Genomic DNA, 23,091 nt, shown 5'->3' on the forward strand with positions numbered 1-23,091 from the left:
AAACTACTCCAAAACCCATACTAGTGGTAAAAACTTTATGTTGAGGCTATTCACATTTTCTCCTTCCCTCAAGAGGTACCTTTTAGATGCAGATAAATATAAACAACTTGTGACTGAGCACTGTTTTTTCCCCTTTATGGGAGCTTTTTATATTCAAAACATACTTGAAAAACATACTTTTCACCACCAAACTACCTGTTTGGCATTAATAACAGAATACTGGAAAACTCTAACCCAAAATATTGACACATATTTGCTTAATGCCACTTAGGAATCAGCAGGTTACTTAGGAACTGAGAAGTAATTTCAAGGATTTTACTGCTGAATCCTCAACTAAAATTTTATTTCCTTGAACTAAAAAATAGTCACCCTGTGAGGCAAATTCAAATCTGCCAACCTAGTTTTAGTCTAGAACCAAACCAGCAACAAATATAGTCAGCAATACAATGCTACCAGGTTAACTTTCACGATGGTTCTTTGTAGAATAAATGAGAGAAATACGGCGTCAGAGTACCAGTGGGAACAATTTTCTTCCTAACCCAAGTCAGCCACTGGTAATCTTGTCCTAGTTGGCTCATTAGATTCCTGTGTGCTTCTTCATCTTCGAGAAAAAAAAATCTTACCATCAGCTCTTATTTCAGACATGTCAGGTAACTATTTTCCCACAAATACTTTAAGCTCATCATTACTGGGAAAACAAAAAAAACTGTCCCCAAGACTTTTAGTAATGAATGAGTACACAAACAACATCTGGATATTAATTCCATGGTGCAAGGATTTCCTGCAAAGTACCTTTAATATGTTTGCATCGGCAGCAAGCATTAGGATGTGCTAATTTTGGCACCATCGGTTATATGTGTAGCACTACACATTCGATAAAGTCACCCCAACCAGTATTTATCCATGTGAATAGAAAAACTGAACAAAAACATAGTTCTGATAAACGCTGAATTCTTAAACCCAATACAGTTTAATTTTCTTCCACAATCGAGGGCTGCTATTTAGTATTGTTTTGTTAATGATAAATAAAGACAGGAATTATTTAGAAAATAAAGTACTTCACCGTTCTTATATATTAAATGTCTTGCTATATAAAATATACCCTCAAGAAGTCAAAGTATGTGAAATCAGTGTTTCAAATAAAAATCACAGCTATGTTACTGTTCAGCAACTCCATTCAAATAAACATCAGTACTGTATTCTCAAAAAAAAAAAGAAAAAAAAAAACCTAAAAACCAAAAAAAAAAAAAAAACCAAACCAGTAACTGAGGCAAAAGCTTTTAAGTTTGCATTCTGGGTGTACAACAGAAACCCCTCACCCTGCATCCTTTAAGACCGCCAGTCTGCTTCAGTAATTTGAATCTGCCACATCTTCAATATGTAAAGCACTGTGTTGAGAATATAAAAAGTTATAAAAAGGCAATCATAAAAGATTAAATCTTGGTAGGCATGTCAGCTTTCTTTTAATAAAAACAAAAATAGTCATTGTCATCTAGTTAAATAAGTCTCTTTTGTATAGTGTTCCAGTTATTGAAAAAGGGCCCTTAAAAAACCCAACTGCCTCGATCTTAAACCTTACCCTCTTGCCCCATAATACATGTTTGAGGGAAGAGTCATTAATGTGCAAATTGGCAAAACAAATGTGGAGGAGAGGGGACTTCTTGAAATGACATGCCCGATCAAGTCTTGGTTTATTCTTTTACAATATCAACTTCCAAAAAGTAAAATAACCAAAGTAGTCCTAAAAATACACAAAACAGACCTTCATCTTTGCATTCCTTTCCCAATAAACACAAAAAGTATGTACAGCATGTTTAATAATATGCAATATGCAAAAGCTTTGTGTTGCTGTTAGCAACATCTATACCCACCCACCCTCCTTATTCACAAGTGTACCTCTACTAAACACAATTACATCACTAAGCCTGTTAGTTTGTTAAAACTGGAAAATCTTTGTATAGGGGCTCCACTCATTTGACTCAAAGTTATAGACTTCCACCGTATTCAGAAATTCATTGCCATCAAAGCCTCCCACTGCATAAATGGTGTTCCCTACAGTTGTAATCCCAGCGTTGCTCCTTGGTGAAGTCATGTTTCCCATCATCTTCCATTCATTTCTAGTTGGGTCATACATCTCCACACAACTGATGGCATGAGAACCATCAAAGCCACCACCTACAAACAATTTTCCTAAAAGAGAATGAAACAAGGTAAATCTAGAGAAGGAAAAAAACTCCTAAGTCTTTTTTGCTAAAATTAGTGGTTCTTAGTAGAAATACCTGCTCATTCTACCAAAAGTCCTTGTTAAATGCCTTCCTAACGCGGCAAGTAAACCCATTCATAGATGGAACTCAGGCAATTTACAAAGAGGGGGGCAGCCTCTAACTGAAGCACAATTCTCACAATTCTTTGCGGTAACTGCTACTGCTGCCATTTCACAGATGAAATGAGGCACAAAGAAGTTGAACAACTTGCCTAAAGAAGCAGCTAGTATGCAGCAAGCCAGAGTAGTTCTGTGCACTGGAGATTCTGTACTAGTCCAGTGCCTCAGAATTAAGATTCAAAAAAAAGTTATAGAAAAGCAGTTTTCAGATACTGAACATTTTCTTGAGCTTTCCAATTCTATAAAATTAGTTTAGTACAAAAACTTCTTGGAAACAGACCAAGAGTTATTACATTTTCAAATATATATGCAGAGCAGTTAATTATTTTCAGACACATAAAATGTCAGCATTAAATACTGTGTAGTTTTAAATTTTTTTTAAAAAAAACATTTATTTAGCTTTGAGAGAGAGCGCATGAGTGGGGTCGGGGCAGAAAGAGAAGGAGACACAGAATCTGAAGCAGGCTCCAGACTCTGAGCTGTCAGCACAGAGCCCGACAAGGAGCTCGAACTCACGAACCGTGAGATCATGACCTGAGCTGAAGTCGGATGCTTAACCGACTGAGCCACCTGGGCGCCCCAATACTGTGTAGGTTTAAAAACTTCCATCCTCTTGGGGCCCCTGGGTGGCTCAGGTGGTTAAGCATCCGACTTCAGCTCAAGTCATGATGTCACGGTTCGTGAGTTCGAGCCCCGCGTCGGGCTCTGTGCTGACAGCTCAGAGTCTGGAGCTTCCCCCTCTCTCTCTGCCCCTCCCCTGCTCACACTGTCTATCTCTCTCTCTCTCTAAAATACAACAAACATTAAAAAATAAAAACTTCATTATTTTCTCATTTGATTGTCCAAAATCTATCTACAACCACATATTTACAGAAGAAATGACAAGGCTCAGCGTGGGCTGCGGGCTACTTGCTGGCATGTCTACACATCTATACGTTCAGCAGGTGAGCCATAAGCTTAACTAAGAGTCCACTTTGTTCCCAAGACAATGCTAATTAAACTCATTATGATAATTATATAATTAAACATGTAAATCAATACAATGAATGTGAAAAGAAAGCTGCATCCATATAAAACTTTGGAAAGATCTGTTAAAAAAAAAGCCTTAAGTTTTCCTTCCGATTAGGTATGGAGTAGACAGAAGAGACTAGAATCTAGGTGATTTGCACTTATTTTGCTTTGCAAGTCAAATCCATTAAATTCTTGCTCTAAAGGAACAAACTGGAACTCTAAGATGATACATTTTGCATATGGTTTATGGAAGGAAAGGACTTAGAGAACTTCATTCAGTGAACCCATCAAAAGACTAGTGTGTTAATATATTTATATTATTACTTCAAGTACCGAGTCTGATTAGAAATGACTTCTAAAAGATAAACCACCAATGCCCACTGCATCAGAAAAAATGTCTGCTTCTGACTTATTATACAAGTGTTTAGTTATCATGGACATTCTCTGGGAATATTAGAACAAACTCTTGCCACTCCCTATTCTTCACCTTTCCAAATCTCAACACTCACCATCAAGAACAGCTACACCAGCTCCTCGCCTTGCCACGTTCATGGGTGCAATTAAGGTCCAGGTGTTATTTTCAGGATTGTAACGTTCTACTGTGTTCAGACAATTCCAAGACTCTGCACCTCCGATTATGTACAAAAAACCACCAAGCTCACAGACTGCAGACTGGTGTCTACCTATAAAATCAAGTCAAACCAAAATTACTTTATCTCCCAAAACTTTAAGTGCGCATACTACACATAATTGATTTTGAGATCTTAACAAAAAAACTTGAGGGGAAAAAAACCCAAATCAACTCACGAATGTTAAGAGGAGCACAGCTTGTCCATGACTTTGTTATAGGATCAAATACATCACAGTTTTTCAGTCCTTTTTGACCATATGGATCAGAGCCACCAACAATGTATAATTTCCCATTCAGAGCGCATACTCCTATATGAGTATAAAATAAGGTTATATATTGATAATTTAATTACCATATTTAAATACTGATTATCTCAGAAGGAAAGTAATTTTACCTGCGTTACAACGGTTAGTTCTCAATTCTGGAACAGGAATCCAGTCATCTATGTTTGGATCATACATCTCTCCACAACTCAGGTCATCCGAATGGCCATTTGATCCACCTACCACATAGAGCTGGCCCTAAGTCAAAAGTACAAGATCAGAATTTCTGCCATTCTGAAGTTATGAGAAACAGCTAAACATGGATTGCTTCTTCCTTACCATGAGTACAGCCATCTGAAATCGAGCTCTTGGTGTTCTCATGGGAGCAAGAAAGGACCAGTGATCTGTACGTGGATCATAGCATTCAACTGTTCGAAGACATTCCTCTCTGTTATAGCCACCTGGTAAAAGAACCATCAAGATTCATGTTTAAGATCTCAAGGGGCGCCTGGGTGGCGCAGTCGGTTAAGCGTCTGACTTCAGCCAGGTCACGATCTCGCGGTCCGTGAGTTCGAGCCCCGCGTCAGGCTCTGGGCTGATGGCTCAGAGCCTGGAGCCTGTTTCCAATTCTGTGTCTCCCTCTCTCTCTGACCCTCCCCCGTTCATGCTCTGTCTCTCTCTGTCCCAAAAATAAATACACGTTGAAAAAAAAAAAAAAATTAAAAAAAAAAAAATCTCAAACCACATGAGGGTTTCTTGTCTAGAATGATTTAGGTAATCTGCACAAAGAGAAAAAGAATTTTTATCCATAAACCTATTAAGGTCCCATTAGGTGATGTTTTAACTCAGGGCTTCTAACAGCCGAACAACATTATCAGTATGAGTAAACTGCTTAGTCTTGGCTTGAAAATTAGGATGGAACAATTTAACGACTTTATAGTTTTTTAAGAATTAGAAACAGACATTTACTTAAAGGATAGGCAATACAATAGTATTTACTTTTGTATTTCTTGGTCTTTTTAGAATGTGGTAAAGTAGAATGCCAAGGAAGAAGGCATATTAAACCCTCCCTTTCCAAAGTTCACATCAAAGCAAGCACAAATGTCCATGCAGGGGCTTAGCCAGTTGAAACTTTCCAATAAGAAAACACTCATCCTTCTGTTCTTACCTGCTGCTATGAGCTTGCCATTCATCTCTGCTGTCCCCAGACCAGACCGCGCATACTGCATGGGAGACATGGGCTTCTCTATCAGCTCATCTGGTTGCATCTCAAAGCTTAAACTTTTAATCAGTTTTGGAGTACTTGTTGGTGAGCTCTGTGGGCTGTTTCGCCCGTGAAGGAAAATTACACAGAATATACCATCCAGCACAGCCAGGCACAAGTAAGTGTTATCTGTAAGCATAAGAGTTCTATGTTTAAGATGCAATTATTACTACTTTTGTTTGCTGTGTGATCCTGACTTGGATTCCGGATCCCAGACTGGAACGATCTGCTACTGTTTTCCAAATCTAATGGCTTCTGAGTTTTTCCCACAAATAGTCAACTTCAAAGTTATTAAATGGTTCCACTCAACACTCTTCTTTAAAAATAAGTCAAAGACAATCTGATGAGTGTAATACACTTACTTGAAGTCTTTTCAGAAGCAACGATTTTCCATTCATGCTTAGGGCTTTGTACTGTAGCATTTGGAGAAGAGAGACATCCAGTGGAACTGCTACTTATCGGCTTATGGCCATTCTCACGGGGTGGCTTTTTCTGCAAAATCAAAAGGTAGCTACAGAAACCTAGCCAAAGACCATACCTGGTGTACCTCTGTTCCTGAGCTATTCCACAACACTGAAAAAACACCTAGAATCCTTCACTTATTTATGACATTTAAAGCACCCTAAATTTAACACAAACCAACACTTTCCAATTGACACAAATTACTAGCATACTTCCATCTTCACTTATAATGAAACAACTACACCTACACAAGGAGCCTGGTCAGGAAAAGCTCAATTTAAGCAATTAAAAAGCAAGTTGTAGATCAAGTATGAGAATACCTCAATGGAAAAAAAAAAAAAAAAAAGAGAAAAAAAAAAAAAACCCTTAATCTACATAAGCTCAAAGTTCACATACTCTTTATATGAAGTATAGAATCATCTTTCAAAAGAGATTATTAATTTAAAATGGTATGAATTATCTGAAAGATTACATTTAGCCCACTGTCTCCAAGAAACTATCAAACCTAATTAAATCATATGTATGGATATCCTTCATACAATGCCAGCAAAAAGTGAGCAGACATATCCAGTTCGGTCCCTCTGAAAAGTATCTCTCAGGACAAAAGTTGCAGTTACAAGAAACACTTAAAAGCATATTTCTTCAGGACCACCATATAGGTATTATACAGTGCTCTTCTAGACAAACCATATCAAAAGACAAAATATGGTAATCAGAAATAAAACAATAATACTAAAAGAACCAAACATTCACAAAAGTAGTATAGGAACACTAAGAGGGAGAAATAGGCAAAGCTACAAATTTTCAAATGATTATAAAAGAATTATATTGTGTTCTTGTGTAGGAGTTCCCTTTGATGGTTTTCTTATGTTATTAGTCCTTGACACTTTTAAAGTATATGATCATATGGCATTAGAAGAGTCAGAGACATCCTAAGAGGACCTACCAAATGAACAGGTACCACCCCCACTTCAGTACCTGACGCCAAGTGTGCCGATCCACTTCTTTTGATCCCCAGGGCCAAAGCCACATGGGTAGCTAAGATTTATAGTAGAAATTTGTCTCTTATGGAAGCAAAAAGCTATGTTAACAACTTAGAGGAAAAAAATTTGGTAGCTACTTAAAGCTGTGAAAAAACTATCAGAAGTTTGGTGTGGGCCAGTCAACAAGCATGGTTATAGCACATGTTGGCTATTTTGAGAAAAGGCAGAGAATGTACCATGTTAATGGTTACCATTAAATTCTATTTTGACATTTATCATATACCTAGGTATAATTAGGCACTTTATTCACCTCATATCTTTTAATGGAGTAAGGGCAATGCTGTTAATCCATTTTATCGATAACAATAAGAAAAGAGATGTATTGCCTAAGGCAATACAACTAAAAGAATAGAAATTCTGAGTATAAAGCCACTCTTTTTATACTATGACAGATTTTTGTCTCTGCTACTAGAAACTCCAAGGTACATAAAACCCCATCCCAACCTGTGGGAAGAAGGGATCCAAAGTATCACAAATTGATGATGCCATCAAAGGAACTCCTATACAAGTACACAATGTAATTCTTTTATAATCATTTGAAAATTTGTAGCTTTGCCTATTTCTCCCTCTGAGTGTTCCTATACTACTTTTGTGAATGTTTGGTTCTTTTAGTATTGTCTTATTTCTATTTTTTATTTTTGTCTGATATGGTTTGTCTAGAAAAGCACTCTATGATACCTATATGGTGGTCCTGAAGAAATACACTTTTACGTGTTTCTTGTAACTGCCACTTTTGTCCTGAAAAATACTTTTCAGAGGAACTGAATTGGATATGTCTGCTCATTTTTTGCTGGCATTAAGAGCTTTTATTATAGTAACAAAACTGTTCTAACGTATGGATTATAATTGAAAAAAAATCAATGTGAAAGAGGAAAGCATGATTAACAATGAAGACTACTAGTGTTTTATAACTAACAAGTCATACAGAGGTGCTGGTTAACGCCTTTATATTCCTTCTGGAACATTTTCAAATACAATCCCTTCCTCTCCCTTGTCTTCACTTTCCTGTATTAACTCCTCCCACGCGCTACCCACTGGCCCCACTTTCTTTGCCTCTGGCTCCCCAGGGAGTAATCTCCGGTGGCTATTTCTTTTTCAACCACTATTACTTCTCAAGCTAAGATATTCTTAACTTTACACTCTTTGGAACTTATACCCACTAAAGGTTACCAAGTGCCCTCCCAAAACCAGTGAAGAGATACCCATAACCATATTTTACATGACCTCCAAAAGAATGATCTGACACAATTTAGTCTTCCTCTGTTCAAACTTTCTCTGCTTATGTTAGCTAGCTTTCTAACACAATTTGATTCTAATCTTCTCCTTCCTAATGGCTCCTCAACCTCTTTTCCTATTTCTCAAGCCTAATGTGTCCCCTCATCCTATTTTATTCATGATCTTTATCCAGGGAACCACCTTCTAATGAGTCACATCAGAATCCTGCTTTCTCAAATTCTTCCTTTTCCTTAATTTTCTTATTCTAAACAATCACTAAGGACTCACTCAACCTTTGAAACTATAAATGCTTAGAGTCCACTTTTCCTCCTTCATGCTCCTGGATCAAGCCCTCATTTTTTTTTAACTAAACTACTGCTTGTAGTAATCTATAAATTGGTCTCACAATTGGGTCTACCCTCTGTACTTGGCCAGAAAAAGAGAAGGGCTTAACGCAATCATTTAGTAAAGAAAAACAAAACAAAACAAACCACAGATCAGCTGGAGTCCCATGACCCAGAGATTGCCACCTAATAGTTAACCACGGGTCTAAAATGATTAATGTACAGATCTTTGCTGTACAGAAATACAGTATTTAACCAATGTCCCTACTGTTGGGACTACTGCTCAGTTTTTCACTATTATTAAAGTTGTGAAATATATCTGTCCAGGGGCCCCTGGGTGGCTCAGTCAGTTAAGCATCCAACTCTTGACTTTGGCTTAGGTCATGATCTCGTGGTCATGACGTCAGGCCCTGTGTGATGTCAGGCTGTGAGCACAGAGCCTACTTGAGATTCTCTCTCTCTCAAAATGAACATTAAAAAAAAAAAAAAGGAAATAGATCTGTTCATGTCACTCTACTTCCTTGTCTACAATTCTTTGAAAATTCCCCACCACCTGTAGGATAAAGTATTAAGCCCTAACCCAGTGGCATTTACCTACTTTCCCAATCTTGTGACCTCGCACAGGTATTTTTTGCTATTTGACACACTCTCATCTGCTTTGCAAGCTCTTCTAAATCCTAAGACTGTTCAAATGTTGCCTCTTCTGTAAATTTCCTTAGTTTCTCTCCTCTTGGCTCCTCTATCCCTTCCCCTTTATGCCTTTTGTAGATCCCTCTTATAAGACTGTACGGTTTTCATCTACTGCTATAGACCAGAAACTGTCTCTTACATATTTCTGTGTCCTAACATCATGGTCTGCCATTTTACTCAACGGCTGCTTACTGAAAAAGTAACAAAAAAAACAACAACAACAAAAAAAACAAAGTATCTTTAGAGTATGAGGGAAAATATCCTAAATGTTCAAAATGCAAACTATGAACAAAGTTCTCAACTAATTTAAACCCAAACACTTTTTGTAAAACATAAAAATACTTGGCCACTACTACCACAGAATACCTGACAACTGCCATTCAGGTCACTTCTGAGTCTCATTTACCTTCTAACTGGTAAAGAAAACACCCCTTAAAACTGGGTTAACTCTGCCTACTTTATAGTTTATCCCTCACAAATACAACGTTGAAGCTAAAGGTCAAACAAAAAGAATGCATACTGTATGACCATTTATATACATTTCAAAGGCAAACTAAGCTATTGTTTCAGAAGTTAGAATAATGGTTTCCTTTAGGGCTGTGTAAGGACATGACTGGGAAGAGGCAAGGGAAAGCTTCCCGGGCCACAGAAATCTCTTCTGGAGCCAAGTAGTGTTTAAACTAGTGAGTTCACTATTTGACACTTACGATGTGTGTCCTTTTCTCTAAATTTTTGTCTAGAAACTAAAAAATTTTTATGCCTGACATTTTTTTTTTTTAATTGGGTCTAACAACACCCATTCCCTGTTGCAAACAATTTTTTGTAATCTAACAAAAAAAAAATCAATTTCTACATTGCTTCATCTTATTGGCCTTGTTTTCTTACTACTTGTAAATCCTATTTCATGGAGAAAAAAATCTAAATGTGGTTTCCTAATTTGCTGAATTTTTATGTGGAGAAACAGTAGTAAATCTAAGAAAGATATGCTTGTTTTGTCCTGAAAATGTTTCTGTTCAGATATACCAATGAAATTCTTCCACTTTCCTTTCTTAAAGGAAAATTTCAGTATACTAGAAAATGCTCTAATCACATTTTAACCTAGGGTTACCTCAGATGTGCAATGTGTACCTGCACAAACTGAATGTGGTCATCATCACTGCCAAACACCTCAGCCTGTCCATCTAGTAGGTTCCCATCAAGCAGCTTGTGATCAGCTGAGTAGTACAAGGTTTGAACCTGCAAAACAGCAACAGAACACCCATGTGGCTACCGTCTCCATGGCTACTCCACTAGTATGCAGATCACACAAACGCCTCAAGGTAACCTCCAGTGTGCTTCTTCAACTTCTTGACATCTTGCTCTGGCAGGATCCCGAAGTAAAGAAAATACATGTCATGGTTGTAAAAATTTTAAAAACAAAAATAAAATACAGAATCTTCTAACACTGGCCGAAGAGTCCTTGGCTTGATTGGCTTGAAAGAAATCTTCATTTTTCCATAGCTTCTATTATATAGCATTTTAAAAAAAAAGGCACTAATACAATATATGGGCTCTTAAAGCATATACATATTTACAGTAAAATTTGGACTATGGTTTACACCTTTGAAGTGCTCTGATTTGCATTAACATATTTGTCCTGTAGGCAATGTCAAGAAAAACAGATAAAAAGCAAATGCAAAACTCAAAACAAGCTGTAGAGACACCTCCCTCAGCAGATGCAAACACATGGTCAATGCACCTGATTTTCAAGTGGGAAATGATATAAAATGTAAAAATCACCTGTTAGCCTTTTTAGAAGATAATGCTAACAGTATGTTTCAAGACCTAACAGATCTGGAATGCCTTTCGTGGAATGACAAATTCAAAGTCACTCCACTGCTCCATCTGCATGTGTTTAATTCCCACCATTTCTCCATCAAGTTTGTCTTGTGGTATTTTTCAAAAGTTAAGTGAATGTACGTATGAACAACACCATTGAAAAAACACAAAGCTTTAAAGATAAGAATCCTGTAAAGGAGTAAACACCATTAAATCATCATCGTTCTCTGCCCACAGCGGATTTTTCTTAGGAGAACTGGGGCAGGACTGCTGCTTCTTTACGTGTCAATACACTTGAGGTTTCTTCTTGTTTCTTCAGTCTTGGGTATCCTAGTTTTGTTAATAAACCTATGGGGAGATAAATCAATGGGGAGGAACAACCATTAGAAGCTTTTACCTACTTATCAAATTTAAAGCAAAAACCTGTGAAGAAAAATTAAGAATCTACAGAAAATTTCAGTACCACCTCCCATTTCTAAAGCAAATTACATGCTACTTTAAAGGAAGTTAACAGCACATAATAAGCAAAGAAATAAAAAAGAAAAGCAGAAGACCAAACTGAACAGTTCATTCAGCTCACCTGGACACCCCCCCCTGTTTCTCAGCTTAGGGGTACCTATAGCAAAATTTAAATTCTTTAGGGTCATGGTTACAAAATAAAAGTGAAAGGGAATCCTTCATTGTTATAGCAAAATAATTTTTAAGAAATGTTGCATCCCATTTACTTTAAAACTAACCTCTTCCATCAGCTCTTCCAGACTGTCTCCATTCTCCCAGATGCTACGCTGCACCCAGTTGATTACCTTTGTATACAATTTGCCATTGCTGGGCAAGCAAACATTATCTTCAAGCATTACCTCCAACTAGAGTTAGGAAAAAACAACGACACTTAGATCAGTGTTGAGTCTCTTAATTCTCAGCTTAATGCGCAATTTCCTAATAAAATGGTCGCAGATGCCCAATCTCATCCCATACATTTATTCTCATTTGTAAGAAAACTGTAAAAACAAACCAGTAGGCAGCAAACTGTTACACTGCTAAAAAATAACAGTATCATTTCAATGTACTTTCTCACAACCATGCTTGAAACATGGACAAAGATTCAGCAACTGTAAGTAAGTAGTGTATACATACATATATATCTTTATAGATTTTACCCCTTACCTTTAGCCGTGGAAGTTTAAGAAACTCTTCCTCTTCTGAAATTTGTAACAGATGCTCCTGAATATAGGCATCAACTTTATTCAACAAACGGGTGTCTCCCATACAACTTGCAAAATTTCGGTAAGAGATGCAGCTGGTAACATCCATTCTAGATAGCAAATAATCACCACAAACCTGGGAAAAGAAATACACGAGTGACAACACTTACATATATTTTATTTAATGAATATTTAATACTCAATATGTAAGCATTCTGTGAAGATACAAAGATGAATCAAACACCACTGCCTTAACAGAACAACGTTAACTCTGGGAAGAATAGATGTTTGCATACATCTATGTATGCAAACAATAAACATCAAAGAATGCCGTACAAATGTCTAAGTTGTTTACGGAAAGATGCAACAAACTGAAATGCCATATTAACGCATATGCAATGTGCAGATAAGTATCTCCAATTAGAATAATTAGATAAGACTTTATCATGAAGACAGTATCTGAACTGGGATCTACACAAGAGATGATGTTGAATGCAGATAGAAGTAGGGAAGAAGCTGGGACCAATTTAGTTTGGCTGGAGCAAAAGACAAGTAGGAAAACAATTTTGGAAACACAGCAACTACATTAGGGAAAATGTGCAATGCTAACTTGAGGGGTATGTGCTATAAACCACAGAAGGATTTTAAGCAAAGGAGTGACATTACAGAAGGGGCCAGGAAACTTCCTCTTAAAGGGCTTAGGCTTTTGGGCCACAATGTCTTTGTCACAACTACTAAACTCTGTCACTGCAGGTGGAAGCAGCCAGAGACCCTATGTAAATAAAAGCTGTGTTCCAATAAAACTTTATAACAAGCAGTTGGCCTGAGGCTTTGCAGTTTACTGACCCCCAAATTAGAGAATTAAATGCTTTTTATTCTATGAATTATTAGGCAGTTTTCAATGGTGCTACATTCTAGAAGGAGTACTTTTACAGAGGAACTTCCAAGTGTAGAACAGTGAGCTGAGAATGTAAGTTGTGTGATTAATTCTTGAGAAAAACAAGAATATTTTAAATGTTTATTTTTTCGAGAGAGAAGGGGGGGCGGGGAGGGAGGGAGGGAGGGGGTGGGAGGAGGAGGAGGAGGGGGGGGAGGGGGGGAGAGAGAGGGAGAGAGGGAGAGAGGGAGAGAGGGAGAGAGAGAGAGAGAGAGAGAGAGAGAGAATTCCAAGCAGGCTCCAAGCCCAGTGAGGAGCATGACGGGGTGGAGCATGACAGGGGGTCTGATCTCACCGCGAGATCATGACCTGAGCTAAAATCAAGTCTGATGCTTAAATGAGCCACCCAGGCGCTCCAAGAATATTTTAAACCCTGCTACCAGTGACCAACACAGCCACCCAGCTAGTGAAGACTACTGGAAAGGCAAGAATTTAGCTCATTATCTGAGAGGAAGTTATGACCTTGCTACATTACTACAGCTAACTGGTTAAAATCACATTCAGTTGTCTAGGGGGAAGAGGGGCCATTTTCAAGTTCTTGAGACTAACAAATGTCTTATGACAAATTATGCATCTTAACTATGTAAAAGCAGACTTGCTAGTAACAGCCCTCCTTATATGTTACTTCTGGTACTCTACCTGCTTTACTCGGTCCATCTTCAGCTTTTTTGCTGCAGAATAAACATCTTTCACTAATTCCTTATCGGCTTTCAACCTGTTAAAGAAAAGTTATTTATCACTTGGATACCAAGGCCTTAAAACACAGATTCTACTTAATCCAAATAAATCAAGGCTTGGAATTTCCTGGTGACATCCCCTAATTATACACTTTATAAAGTACTTACTGAGCAGTGTAGGCATAATTCAGTAAGACTTCAACAGCTTCTGGATTGAGATCATCAAATTTAACATGAGAAATTCCATGAGGATCACTATCACTATTAAAGATTTCAAATAAGTAGGGACTGCAGCAAGCCAGAACTGCTCTGTGTGCTAACATCTCATGGCCACAGACCTGAAATTGTGAGGAATTACAATTAGAAGTACTGTGGACTATTTATTTCTCTAGCTAATTACCACATCAGGTCCTTTGTCTAATATTTATAGGTAAATCATTGTTTTTCAAGTTATTTCATCAAATGCCTACCATGAAAAAGAAAATAAGCATATCCAAGAACTTACTGCTTTTAGAAATAAAATATTAATTTTGTAGGTTTCCAAATTAAGTTTTAAATACCTGGAGTCGAACATCACAGAACTGGCCACTTTTCCTCAGGGCATTTAATTTGGCAACAGAAGACTCAATAAAGTTTTCGTCTTCAAACATTAAATATCCATTGGGAATCATTTTTCCTTACAAATTTGGCTAAAGAGCACAAAAAAAGCCAAGTTATTTTACTAGTGAACAATGATTTTTATAATTATACCTTAAAGAGTAATACAGTATCTTTATTTTGAAATTCCATCCTATCAACAACACAAAAATTTTATTACACAAAAACACTGCTGAAAACACTGGCACTGAATGTCCAAGTCTTTGTACAGCTGTATTTTGGTCCTCAGTCTTTTTAAGGATTCATACAGCAGTGACTATCTCAACACTTTTGCCCAGGTTTCCCTGAACATTCATTGGGAAGGGAAAGAAATGTAAACCCACCCTGCCCAAACCCATACAATGAGCAATTTAAGAAGCCTGGAAGGATGTAATGTGGTCATCACTTCTAGGTTTCCTTGATTTGGGTTGCTGTCATTCCTTTACTCCCAAATGAGAGAAATGGATAAATAGGCAAACTTAAATCTGTCCCCTCTGCAAGTTTCAGATATTCCAAATCACTTATCTCCTAGGAATACATGCTAGACACTTAATGTTCTTTTAAAAAATGTCCATTTCACCTTGTGAACTGACTAATGCCTATACAAAGCCATCATTAAAAAGCAGTAATAGATTTTAGTTTGCCCTGATTTAAATTCAAAAGTTTATTGGGGCGCCTGGGTGGCGCAGTCGGTTAAGCGTCCGACTTCAGCCAGGTCACCATCTCGCAGTCCATGAGTTCGAGCCCCACGTCAGGCTCTGGGCTGATGGCTCGGAGCCTGGAGCCTGTTTCCAATTCTGTGTCTCCCTCTCTCTCTGCCCCTCCCCCGTTCATGCTCTGTCTCTCTCTGTCCCAAAAATAAATTTAAAAAACGTTGAAAAAAATTAAAAAAAAAAAATAAATAAATTCAAAAGTTTACAAAAAGAAAAAAATAGAATTTTTTTTTCTACAAATGATTACTGACTTCCCCTTTAAAAAAATTATGAAAAGGCTATTAGTGTACTGGCATAGTCTTCTGAAAAACAATGTGTCTTAATGTTTCATTGGGCCCGAATATTCACTTACCTACTGAACTGGTGAGAAATGTATTTCTGAGATGTCTTAAATAATCCAAGGACAAAGGAGTGTTAAAACTCAGCACTTCCTCAAGGTATGAAGACGGGTGGTTGAAGTGAAGGCAGAGGTGTCTTAAGCTCTAATGGTGATTCCAAAACTATCAGGCTTGAAATGATGTAATCAAGTCCTTAAAAGCTATAGACATGAATTTCTTCTGTGATAATCATGCATCATAATCTGCAATAATGACAAATTTTAGATACTCAGAATGATCAAAGACTGTCATTGATCTAAGTGGATTATATCATACAAAGTCCTTATCTGAAAGAAATGTTGATGTACATGGCTCTAACACAGAAAATAACCAAGACAAATGCAATTATACCTAAACATTTTTCACTTAACCTGCAACTATTCAGGTGATCAAAAAACAAAACACCCTTCCCTGGAAGACAGAAGCTAACAACGTGTATCAATAAGTGAGATATGTAAGCACAAGATTAGAGAACAAATATAAATATTGGTTAAATCTAATATTCTTTACTATTAGATTCCTGTGCATTTTTACCGGCCAGCAAGCAACCTTTGGGCATCATTCCCAGACGTGTATACAATGTTCCAGTCAAACCAGATATACTATTTCCCAAAATGTGGTCTGCTCTTCCCAGTCTCTGTACCTTTGTTCAAGTTGTTCTCTGTTCTTGGAATACCCTTAACCCAACCTCTGCTAGATAAAATCTTACCTCCATAGAGCCCTTCCCAATCCCCCCAGTGGAGAGAAGTTTCTCCCTATCTTCCACATACTAAACCTTCTCTTATGTCATCTTCCAGCTGATCTGCTCTGGTTTTGGCTTCTGTGGACCTCCTTATCTTCCTTGATTTAAGGTCCTGGAAGGCAGAGCCTCTGTCTTGCTCATCTTTGTATCCATCCCATCTCCCCACTACCAAAACTAGCCTAGAAACATAAATATAAAGATGAGCACTTTGTTGAAGTGAACTAAATAAACAAAAGGGAAAATACTGATATCTGTTCTCTATATGGCCCTTTTTCTCGTTTACAGTAATAAACTCCCACTGGAATAGTTCTGGTCCAAACCAAATCTGCAAAGTAATCATATTCAGTCCTCCTACCTCATTTTCAAGTCATCAACTACAAGTGTCAAATTCAGATGGTTCTTATTTTTTAATCACCTGAACTGCTATGTCACCACTGTCTAATTCAGGAAACTAGAACTAAGTGAATTATTTGAAAGACATGCATACTTTTTAAAACGGACATCTTAAAATTACCTGGATTTTCCTTATGCATCAATCATACACAGAATTCTAAATCTAACAATTGTATTTGGGTGAATGAGTAATCACTTAACCCAGAATCCACTGAAGGCTGGTCCACCTCTAAGTGAACAAACTGTCGTGTTAAGTTCAACACATGCACAATCTGTAATGGGTCTGACCCATATGTCCTAACTGGTTTCTCCATAACTTAGGTTCTATTTCAAAGAAACCTGAGTAATTCTGACTCAGGTTGGGATTGTTGTCAATGCTTACCCCTGCAATGAAACTGTATCATACCATTATGTAATACTGGTTTCCTCTGCTCTACAGTTGCACCTACATTAGTTTGTTCAGCTTTTAAGAAATCAGTTCTAATAAATGATTCCCAATTACCACACAATTCCATGTACACAGAGAAAACACACTATCCTAAGGAAACCTTCAAACATTTTCAGCCAAGACCCAGCTCAAATTAAAAAAGAAGGGGAAATGGGATGAGGAGGACAGAGGGAGCTTCCATGCAAATTATGGCAATATATTTAAAATGTGCTTTCTGAAAAACCATAAACATTGTGATACAGAGATTTAGAAACATTTTAAATGCTGACCAGTTTTATTCATTATTCAGTGTTTTTCTGTAAAGTAGTCTTGATCTAACCAAGAATAAAAATGGCATCTATTTATGTTTGATAATTTGGAAGCTCTACCTTAAATTTTGAGGGAAAACAAGACATGGTTAAAATCACTTCAGTCCATTGGGAGCAAACACTGGAGAACTTCTAGAGCAACTCTTGGCATACACATTTGTACAGTATTATTAGTTCTGCAACAGAGTGAGTTCTACATTTTGTATTTGATGACCTTCTAGTATATCAAGATCTTAGTATGATCCTTATCTCTTTAATGATCAATACAACCCTACTTGATTTTAAGAGCTAGCCCAAGATCATGTGACATTTAAGTTAATGCAGCAAACTTATTTACTCAATTACTGTCCTCACATACTGTAGGCCCCTACTCTCACCTACCCCTAAGCTGGAGGAGGTCTTATCAACTCCTGCCTACAAACCATGTCTTTGAGTGTTCACATTCACTCTCACTAAAGTAAGCACTGGGCAAACTGAGTTTCAAACTATTCTAAAAATGTACAGAAGATCTCAGTTTGGTCTATGAAACTCAAGCTCAGTAACTGGTGGAATAAAAATGTGAGCAGATTTTTTTTCTTTAAAAAGCCTAACCAAAAGCCCCACCATCCTAGTGTTATATAAAAGAATAAAACTTAAAATCTTCTTTGGCATTTAAAGAATACGAAAATACTAATTCAAAGGAATATATGAACCCCTATGTTTATTGCAGCATTATTTACAACAGCCAAACTACAGAAGCAGCCTAAGTGTCCACTGATAGACGAATGAATAAAGAGGATGTGGGGTACATGTAAACACATACACATACTCACAAAATGGGGTATTACTCAGCCATAAAAAAGAATGAAATCTTAACATTTGCAACAACATGGACAGATCTAGAGAGTATAATGCTAACCAAAATACACCAGAGAAAGACAAATACATGATTTCACGCATATGTGGAATTTAAAAAACAAATGAAGAAAAAAAAAAAAAAGAGAGAGACAAACCAAAAAATAGACTCTTAACTATAGAGAACAAACAGATGGTTACCAGAGAGAAGGTGGGTACAGGTGAAAAAGTGAAGCGGATTAAGGGTACACTTATCTTAATAGCACTGAGCAAAATATGGATCTACTGAATCACTATATTGCACACCTGAAACTAACACAACTACACTGGAATTAAAATTAAAAAATTTTTTCTTTGGTATTTAAAATATACATTCCATTAATCCACTTTTAAAATTAAAACTGGGTCAAATACAATACATTCTGGTAAATACACTTCAGTTCCTTAGTATGGCCAGTGCAAGAAAAGGGAAACAGAAGACTCATAAATGAGTAATTAAACTGCTTTAGTAACCACCAGAAGCCCACATGTTATGTTACCACAGACCCCCAAAAGATTAACTTAACTGAAATACAGTTCAACAGGTCTTATCCAAGAGTTGTAAGAAAGGTAGGCACAATGTGGCCTCCCCTCCAAATTCTTTTCGGGCCTTCAGTAAGTGGAAGATAAAATGTTATCACCAAACTTCCAAAGCATCCTTAAAAGCTCAAGGAAAATTACAAATATTTAAGTTTCAAGGCAATGTTTTGAGGGCAGCCCACTCACAACATAAACTCTATTTTTAAAGGACAGACTTTATAATAATACAAAGTAAATATCTGTAAGACCAGAAGTTACAAATTCCCAGTGTCACCTCTGAAACTACTGTCACCATCATCTATATCAAAACTCACCAAACTCACTCACTTGCTCCATCCTCATTGTTCTGAACTCTTATACATCCCACAAACATTTATGGCACCAAACATATGGCAGGCACAATATGGAATGGGATGCTCATAATACCAATGGAGTTAACGCCATTCTTCAGCCCTGAATACTTCACAGACCAACCAAAAAAGACAGGTAAATCAAGCAGTGAAAATTAGCTCAAACAAAAGAGGAAAGGGGTATGACAGCATACGTATTCCAGAAACTGCAGCTATTAGCATGCATATGGTAAACAGAGCGAGAGGAAGAAAGAAAGATCAATGCTAAGGGTTAAACGATGCTGGAGAATAGAAAAGGATTATAGCAAGAACATTTCTAGCAGAAATGTGGGGGATGTTCTGGAGGAACAGGTAAAATACGGAAGCAGGGACATTAAGATATTATATACCCCTGCTTATCCTAAGGCAGTAAGGATATTTTAGCTTGGATATGTGTGGTATCCTTATCAAAATTAGTACCAAAATTAGAATTCCAAAAAACCCAACAGTTATCTTTAGTTTGCTGCATGCTCAAAGTTAGGAAGGAAGAATAAGAGGAATTTGCTTTTTATGCTAAGGTACCTGTTGGGTATCTAGGTTGATACCAAAAGGGTAAGAATACTGATCTGATAGGTGGAAAAATACAGATAGGTTTAGAAATCATTTACAAGGTGGTGATTCAAGCTTGCAAGCGAAGATGAGCATGTCTTTTCTGTGCTTCTAACAAAAACCCAGAGATCACTTCCTTGTTCATAATTCCTCCATTCACACTCTCTAGCACAGTAGGTAGGAGGATCTTTTCAGCCTCTAAGAGATCCTTCAAGGAGGTTCAAAATCATATTGTTGAAAAGTCAATGAAATGATTTTCAGGGGTACTTCATCTTAGTATTCAGTGATTAAGACATTTCCTCAATAAGAGAACATTTTACATTAAAAAACCACACTTGTAAAATGACATCAATTGCCATCTAAACTATATCTCAAGCAAGAAAAACAAAACCCCACTCCAAAGTAGCCAAAAAGACACTAATTTAGGAGTGCCTGGGTAGCTCAGTCTCCGACTGGATCTCAGCTCAAGTCTTGATCTCAAGGTCGTGAGTTCAAGCCCAGTGTTGGGCTCCATGCTGGGTATGAAGCCTACTTTAAAACAAGAACAAAAAGTAAAGAAAAGGCGGGGGGGGGGGGGGGGCGCAAAAAAACCACAAAAAAACCAAAACCAAAACCTGGGAATCCCTGTTTTGGGGGGTAAATTTAGAAAAACAGAACTACAAATTAAGATGAATTAAAAAATTACTATCTATTAATTACAGTGATTTCATTTATTAGAAAAACACAGAGGAAAATCATTCTGGTTCTCTTTTAGGTCAATGGTTTTAATCTGGTTTTACCACCAGCTACCAAATTATAGACACTTGAGAAGTAGCCTGCCAGATGGCATTAAATGATACTATTGTTAATCCAATTCTAAATAGTGTTTGCCTCATCACCAGATATGCAAATACAACTACTCTCCTCAGCATCTTTAAGACAGAAGTTACAGCAGGATTATGCCCAATGCTATTCACCAGTATTTTGCTATCCTTAAATCAACTGCTAGTTCTAGAATTATTAAAAGAAAAATATGGCTTCTGACTAGTCTAGTCCATGCCGTACTTGTTCAACTGTTAATAGTACTAAGCTTCCAGAGCTGTTACTTATTACTAGACAGAAGATCACCACACACAAAGTCCTCAAAGAACAGCTTGATACCACGGTATTCTAATCCCCTCCATCACTGGCAACAGACATTAGGAAACCAGGTCTTCAGGCATCTGATTTCTACTTGCTATAGGTTTTGAAATGTCAGATGTTTCAAACAATAGATTTGTCTACTATGTATTGGGGAAAAAAGTAAACCCACTTCTAAAATATTTGCGTCTAAGTCTTCTTACATTCTCAATCTGATATTGCCTGATACTTTCCTACCACTAAGAACTTATAAACACCCTTTTGCAAGATGCGTATAAGGACAGAAAAAGAGCAAACCTCTCCGCCGATTGCTTTGGTAAAAAGGAAAGTGGCGATGGCCCCAGAGTGACTGGAGTGTCCTGTAGCCCCAGGCCTTCCTCCCCGCGCGGCCTGGCGGGCGCCCACTACTCCCAAGGCTGGAAGGCAAGGCGCCCAGCGCTCGCACACCCCCGGCCGGGATTGGCCGGCCAAGCAGTCATTCAGAGCCGACACGTCAGGGCAGCCGCTCCCTCCCTCCTCCCGCCCTCTTCTCCCCGCGCTTGGCAAGAAAAGCGGGCAACGTGGAGCGGGAACAAAGGACCCCGCGGCCCACGGCGATCTTGGACGCGGTGCCACCCCACTCCAGGCCCCAGGCACAGATGCCGCCTTGGACCGGCTCCCGGTCCACATGCGCCGGGTCCTGGGAGGTCTCCGGGCGGAAAGTCGGGACCTCGGTTAAACCCAGACACTAGGAGTCGATTCCTGACAGCGGGAATACAGAGATTCCCGCGCCCTCCTTCCGGTAGTCATCCCTGCCCCGTGGCGCCCTGACCCAGGCCCACGAGGTTCCCTCGAGTAAGAACTCCCGCCCTACTTCCTATGCCCCAGCTCTCTCCGAGGCGGCCGGCACGCGCCTCAGCAGCCGACGCGACCCGGCAACCATGGCAGCTCCAGGAGCGCGGGCCCCGCGCGGCGCCGGCTCCTCGCCCCCAGAAAGCCGCGGCAGCGACTTGGAGCGTCCTCCCCCGGGACCAGAACGCCGCTCCGCGTCTCGCACCGTCTCCCCCAGCCGCCCGCGCCATCTCTCATCAAGGACTCCGGTCGCACCCTCTTCCTCTTCCACCGTCTAGGACCTGCGCGTATTACCTGGTTCATCTCTGAAGAGATGGAAAAACTCATGTCTGGTGCTTCGATGGGGAGTAGGAGGAAGCGGGCGGGAATCGGCGCAACGGAAAGCGCCTCGAGGCCGCGGAGGGGGGGAGCGATCGAGCGGGAAGAGGAGCGGAGGCTGCGAGGAGGGGGCAGGGCCACCGAGGGTTCGTGGGGACTCGCTCACTCGCTCGCTGGCACTGCCGCGCCAAAGCAGCAGGCGGAGAAACTGCCGAGCAGCTCTGAGCGACCGACCTCCACGCGCGTCCCGGAGACACTGCTGCCGCCGCCGCCGCCGCCGCCGCCGCCGCCGCCGCCCGCTCGCGCCGCACCCCCTCGCACGTCACCACGTGCCCCGCCGCCGCCGCCGCCAATGCCTCCAGGCTGCTTCCGGCTCAAACCGTCAGCGAATCACAAGCGAGCACCAGAAAGCTCCGGCTCGCGGCCCCGCCCACCGTTCGCCCCGCCCCGTCCTTCTCCGTCGCCCCCTTGGGTTCGTTCCCTTCCTGCTGGGCTCAAGTAGGTCAAGGCAAGGTGATCCCAGGGAGACAGGCAGTGCTTGGGGCGCGCCTCCTTTTACTTAGCGCGCGGTGGTCTCCTTTCCTCGCCTCGCACCCTCACTTCACCCTTTCGGACTGTGCCGGAACTGGTTTGTTCCAGCCGCCCTCACCTGTTCTGCCTCCCCCTAGAGGCACAACAACCGGAGATCGGACGTGGGAGATTAGATTTCTCGATGTCAAATTTACATCTAGGCAACCGCCCTAGACTGGGGCTGGCCACAGTGGACCCGAAAGTCTGCGGTCGGCCGTGGGCCCCTACCTTTGTTGGAGGGTGGTGGTGAGTGAGGAGGGGGCGTGGAGATTGTGAGTGAGAAGAGAGGCACGCTGGGGGAAGAAGGGGTGAGAGGATTCAGTAATAGAAAAAAAACCATTGGAG

General features: G+C 39.4%; 2 protein-coding genes across 4 annotated transcripts in view; one reads left to right on the forward strand and one right to left on the reverse strand.

The window, feature by feature from the left end:
- Positions 1-757: 757 nt before the first annotated feature.
- On the reverse strand, positions 758-22,269 carry IVNS1ABP (influenza virus NS1A binding protein). Of its 3 annotated transcripts, XR_005781797.1 has the most exons (16): positions 22,153-22,269; positions 15,642-15,869; positions 14,501-14,629; positions 14,109-14,278; positions 13,903-13,978; positions 12,289-12,462; positions 11,862-11,987; positions 10,435-10,542; positions 5,915-6,044; positions 5,457-5,681; positions 4,628-4,749; positions 4,420-4,546; positions 4,202-4,333; positions 3,904-4,077; positions 1,260-2,190; positions 758-1,228 (listed from the first exon to the last, which is right to left on the reverse strand). XR_005781797.1 is itself a non-coding variant. In XM_040446600.1 (15 exons), exons 3-15 carry the CDS (start codon positions 14,609-14,611, stop codon positions 1,937-1,939), a joined length of 1,929 nt encoding a protein of 642 aa, XP_040302534.1. In that variant the 5' UTR covers positions 14,612-14,629; positions 15,642-15,869; positions 22,153-22,269; the 3' UTR covers positions 758-1,936. The 3 variants fall into 3 exon arrangements, 2 of the variants coding, with proteins under 2 accessions (XP_040302534.1, XP_040302535.1); XM_040446600.1 differs by having other exon boundaries at positions 758-2,190; XM_040446601.1 differs by lacking the exon at positions 22,153-22,269 and adding an exon at positions 21,325-21,431 and having other exon boundaries at positions 758-2,190.
- The window catches only part of LOC121011671 (basic proline-rich protein-like), a 123,849-nt gene continuing 120,156 nt past the window's right edge, over positions 19,399-23,091 (forward strand). The window contains exons 1-3 of the mRNA XM_040446290.1: positions 19,399-19,456; positions 21,272-21,808; positions 21,867-22,674. Coding sequence (XP_040302224.1) covers positions 19,399-19,456; positions 21,272-21,808; positions 21,867-22,674 — 1,403 coding nt within the window. The remainder of the gene's footprint in view (positions 19,457-21,271; positions 21,809-21,866; positions 22,675-23,091) is intronic.

This window comes from Herpailurus yagouaroundi, unplaced genomic scaffold (genome assembly GCF_014898765.1).
Source record: "Herpailurus yagouaroundi ecotype Mexico unplaced genomic scaffold, PumYag 195, whole genome shotgun sequence".
In the NCBI taxonomy this organism is placed as follows: Eukaryota; Metazoa; Chordata; class Mammalia; order Carnivora; family Felidae; genus Herpailurus; species Herpailurus yagouaroundi.